Source organism: Gigantopelta aegis, chromosome 10 (assembly GCF_016097555.1).
Source record: "Gigantopelta aegis isolate Gae_Host chromosome 10, Gae_host_genome, whole genome shotgun sequence".
Lineage (NCBI taxonomy): Eukaryota > Metazoa > Mollusca > Gastropoda > Neomphalida > Peltospiridae > Gigantopelta > Gigantopelta aegis.
In genome coordinates this window covers 43,667,921-43,687,078 of record NC_054708.1, presented here as the reverse complement: position 1 = coordinate 43,687,078, position 19,158 = coordinate 43,667,921, and the positions used below count along the sequence as shown (strand labels likewise).

General features: G+C 37.5%; 1 protein-coding gene across 1 annotated transcript in view; it reads left to right on the top strand.

Annotated features, from left to right (window-relative positions):
- The first annotated feature begins 1,266 nt into the window (after positions 1–1,266).
- The window catches only part of LOC121384485 (A disintegrin and metalloproteinase with thrombospondin motifs 20-like), a 19,342-nt gene continuing 1,450 nt past the window's right edge, over positions 1,267–19,158 (top strand). Inside the window, exons 1-3 of the mRNA XM_041514894.1 lie at positions 1,267–1,449; positions 10,384–10,578; positions 14,781–14,945. Of these exons, the coding sequence (XP_041370828.1) occupies positions 1,288–1,449; positions 10,384–10,578; positions 14,781–14,933 (510 nt within the window). The 5' untranslated portion in view covers positions 1,267–1,287 and the 3' untranslated portion in view covers positions 14,934–14,945. The remainder of the gene's footprint in view (positions 1,450–10,383; positions 10,579–14,780; positions 14,946–19,158) is intronic.

The following is a 19,158-nucleotide window of genomic DNA, read 5'->3' as shown; positions in this document are numbered from 1 at the left end:
CGACTACTTCACAACTGTAGTCTGCGGTGAAGACAGTAAACCAAATGTTCGAACTGAAGAAATATACCATATAAAACGTCTGGAACATAGCATTGTTTACAATGGACATACATGTAACTTATGTTTCTCAAGCATAGGTTTCTGAAGATGTCTGCAAGTGATAAGACAGCAATGAATCAATTTGCCTTTAAACTGTTGGTGCATTATCTTCAAAGTTGTAGGAGCAGGACCTTCTTGCCCCATATTCCGATTCCAATGCCTATTTGTAATCCATTGTTTTCATATACATGATAGACAGTTTCTTCAACATTTTAATCAGGAAAATGAAAAACGTTTGAACAAGGTCAACATAATATACTCTCCCAAAAACGAAACGCATACTAGAATATTTTCTTATAAACCTTCTTTATTTTACAACCATTTCATCAACTTAATAAGACAATTACAAACTCTAAATTTCATATGGTGACTGTGATAGGTATGATACGTCCATATACCACAACAAAATACTTAACTATAACGTTATTGGGCACTGTGTCGTTGAAGGCAGTATCTGTTATGACTGCCAAGTGCCTGAATAACTGCTCTGCATCGCCTACTCATTGACTGTATCAGTGTTTGTATTCGAACCTGTTGTATTCTTGCCCATTCATCTTAAAATGCCTGCTGAAGCGTTTGCGGTGGTGGTTGACGTTGTTGCACTCCTCGATCAAGGTCATCCCAAATATGCTCAATCGGGTGTAAATCTGGCGATATGGATGGCCATGGTATTACATTAATGTTCTGGTAGAAAATCCATGGTCACACATGCTGTATGAGGCCTGGATGGAACATTTGTTTCTGAACATCAATAACGGGAAGAAGATGACGCTGGATGATTTCATCTCGGTAGTGTATAACGGTAAGATTTCCTTGGATGTGCATCAAAACTACGGGCGAAGGATATCCCTGCCCACACCATGACGCTGTCCCCACCAAATCTGTCTACGTCCACAACGCAACAAGGGGCAAATCGCTCATTTCTACGCCTATAAATACACATTCTTCCGTATCTTCTGTGCAACACCATGACTATGCCTTACCGCTTTAGAAAGTGATTCTTAATATAATTATATTATCACCAATCACTACTGTCGTTTAAGAATTGCATGATCCAATTTGTTTTTATCGGTAGGCTTACCGTCGACTTGTGTTGATCACCAGAAGAAGGGAAAGACAACCGATGGACAGTATTTGGTTTACCCGCCAATCCTCAGTGGTGTTAAAGTCAGGGTTTATTGTCATGGCATGGAAACCGAAACCCCAACGGAATACATAACTCTGAAACACCCAAATATGGGAGAAAACCCGGACAAATCTGACAGAGACTGCACGGGACATACGACTCGTTCGAGATTTGGGAAGAACACAGGGAAAATTGTATATACCAAAGTGAGAATACACATACTGGTAAGTAAAAGTAAGGAAAGGAGTATTTGTTTCACGTTCATTTGGTGTCGAATACTGTAACACTTAACAACTGAATGAATGAATGTTTAACGACACCCCAGCACGAAAAATACATCGGCTATTGGGTGTCAAACTATGGTAATGCAAACAAACAAAGTGATGATCAACATCCATATACAAATTCAAGATTTAAACTTTAGTTCGTTTTGGGTTTTTGAAATATATTTTGTTCCTTCTCTTTATTTTATTATTCCCAGCTTCTCTGTTAACCCCCAAGACGTATCTATGTTCATTATTAATGTTCAGTTACTGTTTTATATTTATATCTACAGTAATAATGAACATGTGTAAAACATAGTTTATATATATATATATATATATATATATATATATGACGAGTTTCATTGCAAAACGCTAATAGCCTATATATCCATTTTTACCGATAAAAGGAGCATTTTTTGTTATGAATAAATTGGGATGAATATGCAAAATTGTATGATGGACAACAATTTATTGAATCATTTCAAATAAAATGACACATTGATCTGAAATCTGAACTGTTTTGTTTTTGGAAGAAAACACTATATATCCACTGTTGTGTATTCTGGCAATACGCTATAAACCCGAACATGCCACAAATATTGGAAATTAAACCGGTTTTGGTTTCAAGCCATGTCCCCTCATTTATAATTCAGAATCAAAATCGAATGTGATTCTTTTAATTCCAATAGTTTTAAGTAAATATAATGATCACAGTTTGAAAAATTTCATTTACTGAGACAGTCTTGTTTCTCATCAAGGAGGTCAGGTTACATCGAATTCATTGAAGCTAAACACAAATTTTAAATCCTTTCAATACTGTGACAATACATAGTACTACAAATCAATGTAGCATGAACTACAGATATGAAGATCCCATCTGATAAATCTTGAGCTTCTATTTCTGCCATGTAGACAGCGCAGGTAATTCGATAACATCAACAGAGTAACAAAAAACACCAACAGTATAGTGGTCTGCCAACAGAATACAAGAAGATTAAGAATATACTGATCTTGGGTCATTTTGTTGTTATAGCGAATGAATTTGTAATGAATTATTAAATTTGCCAAAAAAATACTGACTAATAGTAACTGAAGAATGAATAGCATTTAAATAATTAATGTATTACAATTATTATGAAAACCCCCAAATACATGTCCATATAAAGGATGTTAAAACAAACATCCCACACACAATACAACATTATTATTACATATTATGTTAATCAAGGTGAGTTCACTGTCAGTTTAACTATTCTTTGGTTAAATAATCTGTGATTGGCACCTATTTCATTTACAAAATATCAGAACAATAGCAGACTCCCATTTTGGTCAATTGGAAAAAAATAACGTTTCAAATACAAAAAAGGGGATTTTCAAGAATAATCAATACCAATACATTGATCAAATTGGTGTTCCCATTTTATATATATCTTCATATATAAAGCAATTAAAAAATATACAAAAACAATTGTTTTATTTATTTAAAAAAGTTTCTGAATATCTTTTTCATTTGTATTCCTAATATTTAGTACAGGTAATGACATCAATAAGTTTAATTATAATACTTTATTAAAGATGGAGCTGCTTAATATATACATGTTAGGAGTTTCCCCAGGGCCGTTAGGCGTAGCGGCCCGACACGCCTTGGTCCGTAAAGTAAGCGCGCTTTGACGGCGTGGAAGCGCCTTAAATCAATTGCGCTACGCCTTGATTTGAAGTACTTTAGAAAAACAATTATCACAAGTACGAGCGTGGCCAGGCAGTCGACTACCTCTTGCAAACAACTTGCGTATCAGTATACCAAGCACACCTAATCACTATGACAGGTAAAACGCTTGCTAACTACTTAACAATGGACCAGTCGTCTGCTCACAATTGGTGTTTGGTAATTTTACCACATCTACTGGGACCGCTAATCCGTCAGGAAGGCGCTTACGCGTAACGGGATTCCCGTGCTGTGCAATCAAGCTTCAAGGCCGATCAAAGAAGATGCCCACTGACAGAATCCACTGTACTATTTAACTCAATAAACAACAGGTGAAGCACTTTATAATAGTACAGTTAAGTTGGCAATCAGTAATTTGTATCCTAACACCTCCTTCCCAAACCACATACTGAAAACATCCAGGGCTCGCTCTGTCGGTAACCAATTTAGCCATCGGCTAATTAAAAATTATTTTTACAAAAAAATGGCTAATAAAATTTGCAAGTGGCTAAAATTTTGGCTGAGCCATTTTCTATCTTCTGATGTGAACAAACGGTTACATAATCTATTCGACACCTCAAACGTAATAATACCAAATATTCATTTAGCATAATGGCGATCTTGCGACCGGGAACGCGAAACGGTGTTATCCAGAATACAGCGTATGCCTTATGATGTTTGCTAATTTTAAAGGGACATACCCTAGTTTTTAAACACTAACGCATATTTTTTTACTATTATAACCGTTTTTGATAACTTGAATCATACTTTACTCAGATTTTATTGTTTAGATTATCAATTCCGTACATTCGAAGTGTTATTGGTCATCCTGGTATTTTTAATATCACAAAATGCATTTCTCATATTATTTTTAAAAACGCACGTGCGTCTGAGAAGTAACACTTATGGAGTCGAGTTTTAGTCTACTAGTATTTTTAGAGGGAATTTCACCATTTCAAAGTCACAGACTCATGTTTCACTCAGTTGTAACTTTATCCAAATGTGTTATAGGTTTGTAGATTAACTAAACTTAATGTTAATTTTCACGGGTTGAAACTAGGGTATGTCCCTTTAATAATCAAGGTTATTAATTTTAACGGCACGCATTCGACATGTAAGACAGCAATGTGACGGTGATTCAATGTCTGGAAGATATGTAACTTGCTATTTTAATTTTGTAATGTCTTTGAACCAAAGTAATAAAAACAAACCGACAATGCATGTCAATTTGCACACACATGCCAGTTCAGGGCCGAAAGACATGTCGGGTATCCCAAGGGCTGCGTTCAGCCAGACCGAGCGAAAACAAAACGTTCGCTACACTGGTTTGTGCGCTTCACGTTAAACCAAATGGACACGACGGACACCAATCAAATAGTTCGCGAACGTTAGGAAGAACGTTCGTTGGCTGAACTGAGGAAAGCTCTCGGCGTAATATACGTCAGGCGTCAAAGTCAGCTGACACCCATGTGTCAAGAGACATCGTTGCGGACATTAAACAGTACAATAACACAGAAGAAAATCTTGATGTAAATTTGTAGAAAAACAATAGTTGTTTGCATCAATGAATACCCAACTGCAGTTTCGGTTATTTCCTTTGTCTTTGTTAATTTTGTACCTATGGTGGTGAGCACGCATGCAGATCGCGATTGCGTGAAATGAACATGCATTATTTATACAAATTGCAGTTAAACGTACACTGAATAAAATTAGTTTACAATAATCATATTTGTTAGATAATGCTAGATATATATATCTGTAACACTGGCATTTAATAAATTAGCTGGATTATAAAAAGACCGTAACATTTTATTTTATTAACTCTTTTTCTTCTTTTTTTATAAATGCAATATACTGTGAAGTCAGCATTCTTAGCTTAAGCATTTTACAAGCAGAAATCACAACAAGCATTTAACACGGCACTGAAATCAACAGCAACAACATGACGCAAATTATGAAATTGTTGGGGAATTGATAGGTTATTTTAAAAAAAAGGTTTAACCCTCCCCAACCCCCCCCCCCCCCCCCCACTAACACATAACAAACAAACAAACAAACCCCAACCCCAATATGATTTGATGGATTGAAGGCAAACACTTAACTGTTTTCAACCCACTACCCCACTTCTTTTGGCTTGATGTTTGTGTTATAATTATGCTAAATATGTAAGCGACTTAAACAAAATCCTGGGGAAAGGCCTGCATGTATGATATGTTGTTCAAAGTGGTTATGCCATAAGGGATTAAATCTTCTTACCTTTGTATGGTTGATGCAAATAAATCAGTGGCGTATAGACACAGTTATAATTATTTGACACCTAAAACATTGTTATTCTCAAAGTTGTATTAAATGTCAGAGCTTGATGTCAGTGTCATGGTAATGTTTTATATGACAATTGTACTCCACTTTAAACATGTTTTTTCTCCCATCCCACACCCTGCTATTCTTTTTTATTGGACAAAAACATTAATTTGATGGGTCCTGCAGTGAACCTATATTAATGAAAATAGTCCTATTAGGCTGACATTTGCTGGGGTGTTCATTCACAAGCTATGGACATTTTTTTTAAAGTTTGCATTATTACCTGGTATTATTTATTTAGGCTTGACCGCCAGCTAATGGACGGCAAATAAAATATTCAAATATATTTACATCGGGTCGCCCTTATGTTAGTGCAAATTCATTATGGGAGGGGGTCGTTAAAAATTGGGGTAAAAGCAAATGTCTGATACTGCATTACGCTAATGTTGAATAGTCCTTTGTTGATCTTTGTGTCCATTTAACAATATGTAACGCAAAATCTTGCAGTTTTAATACCCCTCTCCTTCGTGTAACGTTTTATGACAGCGGGACCACCCTCAATCCTGCAAATATCTTACATAACGCTTGTCAGCATTCCCCGCCCTAATGTCCTTGTCACTCGATTCAATGTCATGGTGGTTGCGACATTTTGTTTTCATATTTTAAGTTGGGGTCTTTAGCAATGCATATATGTTAAAACAAAAGAGTCATGACTGGTTGCATATCACTTTATGAATTAACATTACGTTGCACAATAACAACCACCACTCCCCCCCCCCCCCCCCCCCCCCAATGACGTTTTGTCAAACATCCCATAATGTCCCCTTCTCCAGAGTGCACGTTGTATAATTCTCGAATGACCCCATTATTAAATCGTAAATAATAAAGAAATAACATACTGCTGGTTGGTAAATGTTAAGTTTTAATACCTATAATACGCAATCTAATAATCTCCCAGCAGAACTATTACATTGTAACCGTGTACAACCTCGCACGTGCTGTTCGCCACATGATGTGACGTCGGGTATGACCATTACTTCAAAAAGAGTGCCGTGATTACATTCCTGTCTATACAGATGGATCACGGGATGGGAATTATGTGGCTTGTGCTACAGTCTTTCCATCAGGCACTATCATTTCCATGCGACTGCCTGACGCGGCATCTATCTTTAGTGCTGAAGTTTGGGCAGTCATTAAAGCCTTAGAAGAAATCAAAGATTCACTAGCATCCAAGTTTATTATTTTTACTGACTCACTTTCGTGTCTCCAAGCTTTGTGCAATATGAAGCTGGACCATCCCTCAGTTAGGAAGGTGATACGAAAGTGTGTCTTTTTATCTATTGCCAATAAAGATGTATTTTGTTGGGTGCCCAGCCATGTTGGTATCAGGGGTAATGAAAAGGCAGATTTTGCTGCCAAGTCTGCTTTAGATTTGCCTCATGCCAGGGTTGGTGTACCTTATACTGATTTTAAATATGGTATCAATCAATTTATCTGTTCGACTTGGCAACGTGATTGGGACGTTCAGGTTGCGAACAAGCCAGTCTTGGGAGAGTGGCAGTCCTCCTATAGACAGTGCAGGAAGGATGAAATAGTATTGTGTCGTGCCCGCATCGGTCATACTTACTTGACCCATTCATTTATCTTGAAGAAGGATCCTCCATCTCAGTGTGAGCAATGTCAGTGTCTTCTGACGGTGCGCCACATTTTGGAGGAGTGTCAGTTTCTGAAAGAAACGCGAAAAGATATATTTGGTCAGAGAAATGTGATGGAATCTTTTCGATTCCATCCAGAACTTTTATTACAATTTCTTCGAGATACTGACTTTTAAATTTAAATTTTATCTATCTGTGATATTTGTATTTTTGCACTGTGTTTTAATTTAACTGTTGAATTTTTATATTGCGGTTGATCATAAAACAATTGTTTTTGCATTTACCATAGTTTGACACCCAACAGCCGATGTAGTTTTCGTGCTGGGGTGTCGTTAAACATTCATTCATTCATTCATTTAAAGGGAGTGAGTAAAACATTTAAATTCAAGTTTTGTTTTTTTCTCTTAATTTGCAACTACTGTAGTAACGGTTTTTTTTTAAAGTAAGTACGAAACATAAGTACACACCTTTTTACAAAATAAGATCGTCTGCTTAAAATAGCACAGCAAATGGTAGGGCACGGTGCCAATACATTACTTTCTACGTCCGTTCGAACTTAGCAAATAGCGGGTTGGACGTGTTGCTATTGATCCCAAATATGTGTTAACGCAAATGGATGAATTAAAACAAAAAAGTGTTATTCTTCTACCAAATACACACACACACACACACACACACACATACATACACACACACACACACATATATATATATATATATATATATATATATATATATATATATATATATATAAACTGACGATCAAAAGAAAGTACACCAATTATTTTTTCAAAGTATTAAAAACAACACAAAACACACTTTGATGCAAATGTTATATTTTTAAAGTATAGAAATTTGGCGATAAATAAACACAAGTATACTCAATAAAATCCATAAAATGATAATATCACAGTGCACAACAGCACTAGGGGTGAAATGTGTGATTTCATAAAGGACCACTCATAACGAAGGTAAATAAATTTGACCACAAAGAACATGTTTTAATAGCGTGTATGTCCACCATGTACAAGTATGCAAGCATGGACCCGACATCGGACAGAGTTTGTTAAGCGCCTAATGACGACATCAGGTATTGCCCTCCACTCCTGCCTCAGTGCCTGTACCAACTGATCCCTGTTCATTGGAGGGTTAGGACGACGTCGAATTCGCTGGGCAAGATGATCCCACAAATGTTCTATCGGTAACAGGTCAGGTGAACGGGCTGGCCATGGCAAAACATTGACGCTGTTTGCGGCGAAGAAATGTTGTACCACACGAGCTTATATATATATATATATATATATATCACTTCAGACAATGTAGGCATTATTACTAAAAACAATGATAAAACAGACTGTATTAAAACAGGATACACCTAATTTGCATATCCAGGTCAGACTTATTCGTCACTGTTCGTAATCGATCGGAAAGCCGAAACAAAACTGTTTCGATGTCATTTGTTTTTTTAAAATATACAATTAGCTAAATTTGTAAACAAAACACTATACCCTCTTCCCAAGCAGACCTCTATTCTGCCAATAGCAGATCGACACAGAGTACCCAGTCATGCATAACAACAAAGGGTTGACGCCATCGTTAGGCATAGTCGAAACGACACCAAATTACAAGACAAAAGAATTGCTCGCCGACTGGGATTACTAGTTCCAAGTGACCACCATAAAAGCAACTTTGGGAATCTTAATTGGGAAAATGTTGGTTCGTAATTGGGAAAATGTTTGGCGTTGGATTGGGAATGTACATTAGGGGAATGGGCCCTGAATTATATATATATATATATGTGTGTTTTAATAGCGTATTGTTTTATATTGTAACCCACCCGGCTAACAAAAGGAACAAGTCAGGAATGGTTCAGATTTATTTATTGCAGGAGATAAGCAGCCAAACTAACACAGTAACATCAACAGTAGATCATGTCTGGTGTTCAAGTGAAGATGTGCTACGAACTTAGCAAAAGAAGTGTAATAGGAATGCAGGCACAATTATAATTTCGTTTCGTTTAAATGCTTTAAACTGCTTGTAAACAGTGTAAATCTCCATTCCAAATGTTATGCCTAAATAGTTAACAATTTGTCATAACGGTAATCTTCCATTTTCTTCTTATTATTATTTTAGATGTTATGACTTTAATACCGAAATGCAAAGTGATAAACAAACGTTCCTTCGCGCGCCTTTTATACTTTTCATATGACGTCACATGACGTCATCTGACCAATGGCATTACGTAATTTGGCTTGATATACACCAGACTGGATCTATTTAACAAAGAAAATGCTAAATAACCTGATAAATAACGTCGGGCAGGTTCTGCCCCCAAGGGATCCAAAATCTACTATTATACAGTCTTCATGTACAGTTTACTGCCACGAAAACAAGTAAGTATTAGATGTACAAATTATAGGACAGACATCGAGTCAGCCGTTCGACTTGCTTCGAACATAAATTTACGTTTATTGCTACTTGTTTCCTTAGTTTTCATACGGTAAATAGGAAGGGGCAAACTCTGACCCAAACGGAATTAGTGGGGCACAGCAATACTTAATATTATACAATTAACTTTACGATATAAGTCAACGTAAAACAATGCCCCATTATTTTATGGTAATGTATCCAAAGGCCGTGCTATAAAAATAGACTACCAAGTCCTATAAAAATCACCAGTAAACTCGTATAGCATAGTGGGGTAATTCTGTTCACATTATAAACCAATAACGTTGTCATTTAACATAATTTTACACCATTTTAAAGTTAACAAATTAAATTTTCTAACGATTAATTCTTCTGCGAATAGGCGCATAATTATTTTGATATATTTCAAATTGCAGATGCTCGTTCGTGTAGTGTAGTCAATTTTAAATGTTCTATTCTATTATTTTAATAATGGAAAAATAATAATGTATAATAGCTATATCCTAGCAATCACGCCACCCGCCCATTACTAGCAACAGGTTATTTCTTGTTCAAAGTAGATCAATATAATGTGATACATTTTGTATTGGACTTCAAATAGATGTCATAATATGAAATGAAAAGGGACACAGCTCTTTCACGAAATTTCGTAAGCTTTGTCTGACCGTCATACACGCCTACGGTGGCACCCCCACCTCGATTTCCAGATAAAAAAAAAATTGCCTTATTTGTGTTTCGTTTCGTTATTTCTTTCCATTTACGACACTGTTGCTACATAATAAATTGTGAAGGTTTCTATTACAGACGATGGTAGCTGACGAATATGATGTCACGTTTGCGAAATATTATGGAAAACTAAAACAAAGTAAGAAGCCAATACGTTTCGGACACGCAAGGGACCAGTATACAAAACACTACAAACGCAAGAAATCGAAATGTGGGCCAATAGGCACGTTTGACATCGATATGCGCGGAACGGGGCTAAAGGTTGACGACAATGTAAGTATGAAAGGCTTTAAGGGTGGATTTAAAGTCTTTTTAAGCACTTGGGAAAATTTAGCCCCCATGTACCTCGTGAAAGGTGTGGTTAACCCCACAAGAGGGATCAAATACACGATGGCCGCCGGAGGCCATATTAAAAATAAGCAATAACGATATTTTACTTAATACGTGAATTACCTCTGGAAGAATCAGTGATAAGGTGTCTCTTTCAACTACACATAGAGCGTATTTGTGTAATTGTAAAGCACCTTCACACTGAAGTTCAAGATGGCCATTGTCCACTATACTGACAATTAAAAAATGCTGACGCTCTTGAAATAGTTAGGCAAAATCATGTTATGTGTTTGTTTCCACTGGAAAAACTCTCGGTGAAGTTGTTTTCAATTTGTTATCGTCGCGGCCATCAAATCGAAGATGGTCACTGTTCACCATATTGAAAATTAGAACCTGTTTGATCCATTGAAATGATTGACAACATAAACGATAATTGAAGTGTGAATTTCCACTAAACGTGGCACTCAAATCGTTTTATGAGGTTTTATGATTTGATGCCATTTGGAAATTTAATATCGAAAGTGTGGCAGCTTTTATTGAAACAACGGTAAGTGCAATAAATTTCAAAATAATTTTGTGTCCACGGGAACTGTAATGCACGAATATTATTATGACTAATATCTAGTCTGAACCCTGAACATATCAAATATTGATACAGAACTGATAACATATGTTGCCTCTGTTTACTAAATTTCCAGTGGAGTGATAGCAAGTGTAACGAATAGCAAACCATTTTAACATATTTCTATTGACAAAGCTCCAGCCAGGATCAACACAAGAGGTTTGGGAAGTGTTAGATGAAGGCGAGATAACTGGTGCTTATTCCGTTTTGCTAAAACAAAAATTGTCTGGTGGATGCTACACTTTTTAGTTTATATGTCACCATTACACAAACGTGATGACAAAGGTCTGAAGGAAATTCATGGTACCAGTGGTGCTGCAGGAGAGATCATTATTGTTTCGTAGGACATTTCTCATAAATAGCCCTTACATCATGACTAGTGATACACCAGTTGTTATCAGATCCAGTTGTGACATGTACTATAATGATTATGGAAAATTATGTCATTATTTTGTGATGAAATTAACTTGGATATATTTTAACCTTTTCTCGAGATGCAGAACACGCATTAATGACATGCGACATACCATTCAATATTCTTGGTGTCCACGACTACTGACATTAGTGGTGCAGGGTTGAGTATATAGCTATTAGAATATATTTACTTTAGCCAAATGACGCATTACAGTGACGGGACACCCAGGACAGGTTCGAATAGTTATGCCTCAAACACTGCTGAATTCTCAGTTTGTTAGTACAAGTTTGAAACCCCTAGGCCGAGAGAAAGACAACCATTCTATTCATCAAAGGACAACATGACTAAATGCGATATTGACCCTGGTCTAGCTGGTCATGGATTTGGATATCTGGTAAAGTTAGCTGGAACGTTTGCAGGGTACACAGGGACTAATGTTCTAAAGGTCCACCCTCAAACTTTGGTCCCCGTAACTTGGTCATAGCTCTACAAAATATGACCTCATTATAATATCTATGATAATAATGTACACACATCGTTGTTATATGCTGTCCCAACAACCCTGCCACTTTCAGAATCAGTGCAGGAAGTCTAATTTGTTATGCCACAAAGTTCTGGCTTCATCTTATTATGGATTGTATTTCAGTTTCCATTTGAATTTTGGGAAACAAAAATAATACGGTGCGAGATAGGGTGATGCCAGAGGGTATAGTATCGCACTTCTTTCAACATAACCGGGTTAATAATAATCATATGAAGCACACATGTAATAACGTGTAATGACGTAATTTTGGGAAGGGACGTCATAACATGACGTTGCTTCCCCAGTCCTAGCCCAGACTGTGCGTGTGAAATATGACGTCATTTCGTCTTCTCCTTCTAGTTGTGTTTGAAACATTATGAGACGGCCCTTAGGCTTTGTTATTTGTTAAAAAAAGAAATTACAATAATAATAAAGAGATTATTACACTCGCGTGTGTGTCATACTGATTTTACGAAACTCGTGTCAGGATTTATCTATTACCCTCGCTCTTGATCGGGCAATACAAAAATCCTGACACTAGTTTCGTAAAATCAGTACGACACACAAGCTCGGATAATAATCTCTATGTCTTGACCACTGCTTATTCCTTTATATTAAAAAAAACTAAATATATTGCAACTGTTAAATATTTTAGGGCAGTTTTAGGTATCTTAAAATCAACAAACACTACTCTCAAGTGCTAACACCAGTTAGTTCATCATAATTTATTCTCGTTCTTTTATCCGCTTAAGACTCAAACACGCTGTCCTGGGCCATGTTTCATAAAGCGATCTTAGCGCTAAGATCAATTAATTCTATAAGGTAGCTACGCACTTAAGGCAATCTTAGCATTAAGATTGCTTTGTAAAATGGGGCCCAACACAGCAACTTTGTGAGCGGTCTGTCCAGGATAGGGGATTAATGGTTAGCTGGGTGATAGAGAAGACCAGCTGAGCAATAGAGAAGACCATGCAGTTGTTTTGTATCTTCCCATTCAGGCAGTAAGATTTGTTCTAGGTTAAATCTAGTATCTACCAGTCGTAATGCCTGTGGATTAGCCTTAGTGACTGCCCCAATGAGGCAACATCTAGTTTACAGCTCACAAAACACATGATAAATTATCAGAAAAGGACGCTGAAAGACGGAATGAGCTGTAAGAAATATAGGAATGTCAGGAATATATAGGACGTAGCTAGGCTGTCGCCACAAAAATGCACTGTTAAGTGGGACATCCATTCATAAGTGGTCTGTGTCCATGTCCGAGTTCGTATCAGGTTCAATGAAAAATCGTATATATATATATATATATATATATATATATATATATATATATATATATATATATATATATACTCGCGGAAAACCGTTCCTGTGCACCAAATAATTGCATATCGAATATAATTTACTTGAAATATGGTCATAAAAGTTTCAGTAAATGAACGTGTAACCACTCCCTTCGATAGTCCAGCGGTGTCCTGTCAGTTGTACGAGCTGTTCATGCAGTGTGCTCACACGTTGCATTACTAGCATTCTTGGTCACGTGCTCCTGTTTGACGTCATTTTTCTTATCACTGGACTCTAAAACTATTCTATGGATTTTCATCACTCAAAAAAAACATTTTTCTTGGGGGTTTATTCGTCATCAGTGTGATGCCACGCCTCCAAGAAAATGAACGTCTAAGAACGATGGGTATAACTGAGGCTAGAATGGCACAAACATTGTTGCTAGTCATTTTGGTGTCCATTGGTGTTCATCAGAAAACTAAGCAGTGTCTGCGGAGATGTTCTCGACAGTTTAGGGATACTAGGGATCTCCCACATTTAGGGAGTCGATGCGTGACGCCACGTTAACAAATCGTCAATATCAAGCGGGTACACATATGGAATCATTTGGAAATTCCAAGTTTAACATCGCAATAAATATTTGTGTTACGGCTAATCAGTGGAAGAACTATGCACAACCAGTTAGGTGATGACAATACGCTGTTCTGTTACATCATGACCGACGGCGCACCAAGCATTGTGTAGATCGTACATCAGGTTCAGAAGGCAGGAGAGGATCACTATACTTTTAACAGATAAACAGTACATCTATGTGAAATACAATATTTTTAAATTTTAAAAATATAAGTCTCACGGACATTTTAAAGATGAACAGGAACTTTTTTCCGTGAGTATATATATATAGACATAAACATAGACACAGACACAGACACAGACACAGACACACACATATATATATATATATATATATATATATATATATATATATATATATATATATATATATATATATATATAAGTATGTATCTATATAGAATAGAAACACGTCAGTGTCCATGTGATACACGGGTTAGTACCATGGATTACGTGCGAATGGATGCGCTGCTCAACATACCTAATAGCTAGTTTAAAATAAGAACAGTGTCATGAAACAAACTATTGTTTTCATTTCCTTTCTTCAACATATAGTGCAATCAAAATATAAACAGCAGTGTAAATTATTAATACAAGATGTATTAACAAACTAATATTGATATGTAATGTAGCGACATGTACTTACTGTGTTGTGTTTTTATCTGCAGCTTACATGGCTTCCTTTTGGAATTAAACCATATGCAGAATGGTCCAGAGAATATGCAAATGCCACAGTGCATCTTCGATGTGGTGGATTTGGCGGCTGGTGTCTACCGATGGAGCTGATAACGTTTGTGCCAAATCCAAATGACATATATTAAAATCTGAAAACCGTAAGCAATGTACACTATGTTTCTATCTGAAATCAACTGCAGAAGTATTTATCAAAGAATTTAAATGAACAATACATCAGCGGGGAGAAAACATTATGATTTTGAACCAAGTTTATTATATAAACCCTTCCTCTTGGCCATGGCGTCCCCTCATTTGACATGGTACCCTCTTGTTAATTAAAAAAAAATTAAATACAAAATTAACATTGCACATTTAAAGGTGTGTCTTCACTTATTGTTTTGATCGAATAGTTTTGCAGGCTTTCTCCCAAAAAATAATAAACATAAAACAGATAATAAGTACCCTTATTATGTGATTATGGATTAGGACATATTTTCACAAGCTTTAAATAGCAGATCTCTTTTTATAACGTATATATATATATATATATATATATATATATATATATATATATATATATATATATCCATTAATTTATGACACATTCCTTGTTACGTAAACCCACTACCTAACTAAATGAATAATGTTAATGACTTTCAAAATACAAGAAGATGTTTTCTCTCATTCAATATATTTATTTAAATTTTAAATTTCTGAGTGGATTAATACGGCCACGGTCTTTGTTGGATTCGTAGGGACTAAAGGCTGGACAGGACTAAAATACAGTCGGCATACCGCAGATACCAGTCAACACCGACAACACATGCACGTATACACTACTACTACCCACATACTGCTACACGAGTCAGCACACCATTGACAACACCTATATGCTGCTACACTAGTCAGCATACCACTGACAGCACCTATATGCTGCTACACTAGTCGGCATACCACTGACAACACCTATATGCTGCTACACTAGTCAGCACACCACTGACAACACCTATGTGCTGTTACACTAGTCAGCATACCACTGACAACACCTATATGCTGCTACACTAGTCAGCACACCACTGACAACACGTATATGCTGTTACGCTAGTCAGCATACCACTGACAGCACCTATATGCTGCTACACTAGTCAGCACACCATTGACAACACCTATATGCTGCTACACTAGTCAGCATACCACTGACAACACCTATATCCTGCTACACTAGTCCGCACACCACTGACAACACGTATAAGCTGTTACACTAGTCAGCATACCACTGACAGCACCTATATGCTGCTACACTAGTCAGCACACCACTGACAACACCTATATGCTGCTACACTAGTCAGCACACCACCGACAACACCTATATCCTGCTACACTAGTCCGCACACCACTGACAACACCTACATGCTGCTACACTAGTCAGCACACCACTGACAACACCTATATGCTGCTACACTAGTCAGCATACCACTGACAACACCTATATGGTGCTACACTAGTCAGCATACCACTGACAGCAGATACCTAGCTGGGCCACAACCAGTCAGCACACCGCTGACAACACCTATATGCTGCTACACTAGTCGGCATACCACTGACAGCAGATACCTAGCTGGGTCACAACCAGTCAGCACACCGCTGACAACAAGTTGGCGTACCACCGCCGAACCACTGACAACACTGTCGGCACACATCTAACACCAAAAGGAAAAAATTAGGGGGAGGGGGGGTACACGGGTGATGCACACTTAAATCCACTTGGATCAAGTTTGTATGGACAAACACCGTACCCCCTAATTATATTATCGAATTTAGAATTACATTTATTTATCTTTATAATATTAAATCACAATTTAGCAACAACCGGCAGTGTGTCCTCCACCCAGGTTATTGCATGTACAAATCCATGGTCAGGAGGACAATCCGGGTATCACCATAATTCTGATTAATTAATGTAATACTAAGTTAACATTTATAAATATGTAATATTATGTTATTAATTGTGTTTGTCCAGCCTCCAGCCAATCGAATTCCGCTCAACCGCGACAGCTATTATGGAACACCATACCTGTAACTGGCATTTAAACCATTATAGTCTAGATATTCCAACATGCAATTCCAACTGCACACATGACTGGGTACCTATAGTCTAGTGTACCCACTGAGTACTTGGGTACACAATGTAAATGATACTGGGTTCAGTTGCACAATGCAATCATCTACAATGCACAGCGGTAGTACTATATGTCCACGTCCTAATTTGTCAGTTCCATTTCGTCAACCCTGGTTGTTCCATTCCAGAATGTTTGACGTCGATAGGTGATATCAATCCTGTAAGAGAAAGATAAACTCGGCAGTACCACCATACGCATGGCATGTATAATGTAATGTATTAATTTTATAATTATTTCTATATTTCGGGGGGGGGGGGGGGGGGGGGGTGTACGTGTTGTCACGTTTGCAGACAAGATGGAAAATAATTATAATTGCGCCTTTTACAATTAACTTCTGTTTTCGAAGCCGGCTATGATATCGGAGCAAAATGCGGACCAACGGATTACCATCGGTCATGCGCAAAATTAAAGTTAATCTATTGTTAAGGCAATAGCCACTATTAATTTGCAACATTTTATTGTATTGTCCGTTGCCCAGTTTTGGTTAGGTTCCTCTGTCAGTGGTTGCGTCGTTTGTGCGCAACACTACGTACATTTGAATTTTGCATGGGGAAAGTAAACAAATGTCTGTCATATTCACAGAAATGTTCGTAAACATAAAGTTAAAAGGATCAAAGAAAGCAAGATTGACCTTTACCCGCTCATAAACACGGCACATTTCTCAATACCTTTTTTTCTATGATTTTCAAAGACTGTAATTTGAACAATGCAGACATGGTCGCAAAAACCAGCAAGGAGACGATGAATCATATTGTGAAGAATTATCAAAGGTTACAAAATAATATAATATGCATATATGTGAAACAACACTTACATGTAGATGATTGCTATCTTTAAACTGACTATAGGTCAAAATAGATCTTAATGCCACTCCAAATATACCATATTACCATGTTACATACATTGTTAGCCTTTACTGTGTAGACATTATGGTTATCACGCAGATGATGATGTTTGTTTTTACCAGTGGTAAAGTTTGTGCTAGATTGTATTAACAGATTTTCTCGAGTAAAGTGTAGCACAGTATGCTGCTGATGATATATTAAAAAAGAGCATGAATAATGATGTATTGGTCCAGCTGCAATGCAGTTTCAAATGTGAACTCTTATATATTAATTTCGACTACTTCCTCGTCCCTTTCAGTCCGAGTTATCTAAGTTGGACTAAGTACATGTATACATACTCTGTCAAAAAAGAAACGCATAGGCGAAATATTCATGGAATTATCTCTTTAATACAAAATGGCATAATGTCGTTATTTATGATCGTACCACAGTCACATTTAACATGAGTATGTGACAATGTTCTTGCTGTGGCAGTGGAGGCGTTTCCGTCACCATACAACGTCGCACGAGGGCGCTGAAATCAGTCCCTTTTGTGGCCACCAGCAGCAGCAATCACTGTACGACATCTCCTTGGCATAGACTGAATGAGTCTCTGAATCCAGGCACGTGGAATCCTAGCCCATTCTTCCTGCAGTGCACGTGACAGTTGCGGAAGCGTCCGAGGCTCCGGGTCACGCTGGCGTACACGTCTGTCCAGTTCATCCCATAGATGTTCATTGGGGTTGAGCTATGACGATCTTGATGGCCATGGCAGAACATTAATGTTTTCATTCTGTAGGAAATCCATTGTTGCACGTGCCGTATGCGGCCTGGCATTGTCCTGCTGAAAAAGTTCTCTGTCGATCCAAAATGGGAAGCATTTGACGGCGACGAATTTCACTCCGGTAGCGTGCAGCTGTCAGGTTGCCTTGTACGAACACAAGTTCACTTCTACCGGTGTATGAGATGGCTTCCCACATCATGACACTCCCTCCACCAAATCGGTCAACTTGGGGGATGCAGTTGTTGCAAAACGTTCATTGCGGCGTCTGTAAACATGTTGTCGTCCATCACGTCGCTGTAGAAAGAAACGTGACTTGTCGCTGAACCATACTCGCCGCCAGTTTCCCATGTTCCACCCCTGTACATTTCTGCGCCAGTGAACACGTAAATGTCGATGTTGACGTCGCAGGACGGGCCAGCTTATGGTCTACCCATAAACCAGCTTCTCGAAGTTGGTTCCGAATGGTTTGTCCAGACACTCTTCTCAAACCAGGTAAGCGTCCAGCAGTTTTCGTTGTTGTGGCAGTTCGGTGACGAAAGTGCACAACCCGGATGTAGCGATCTTGTGCTGCAATTGTTATGCG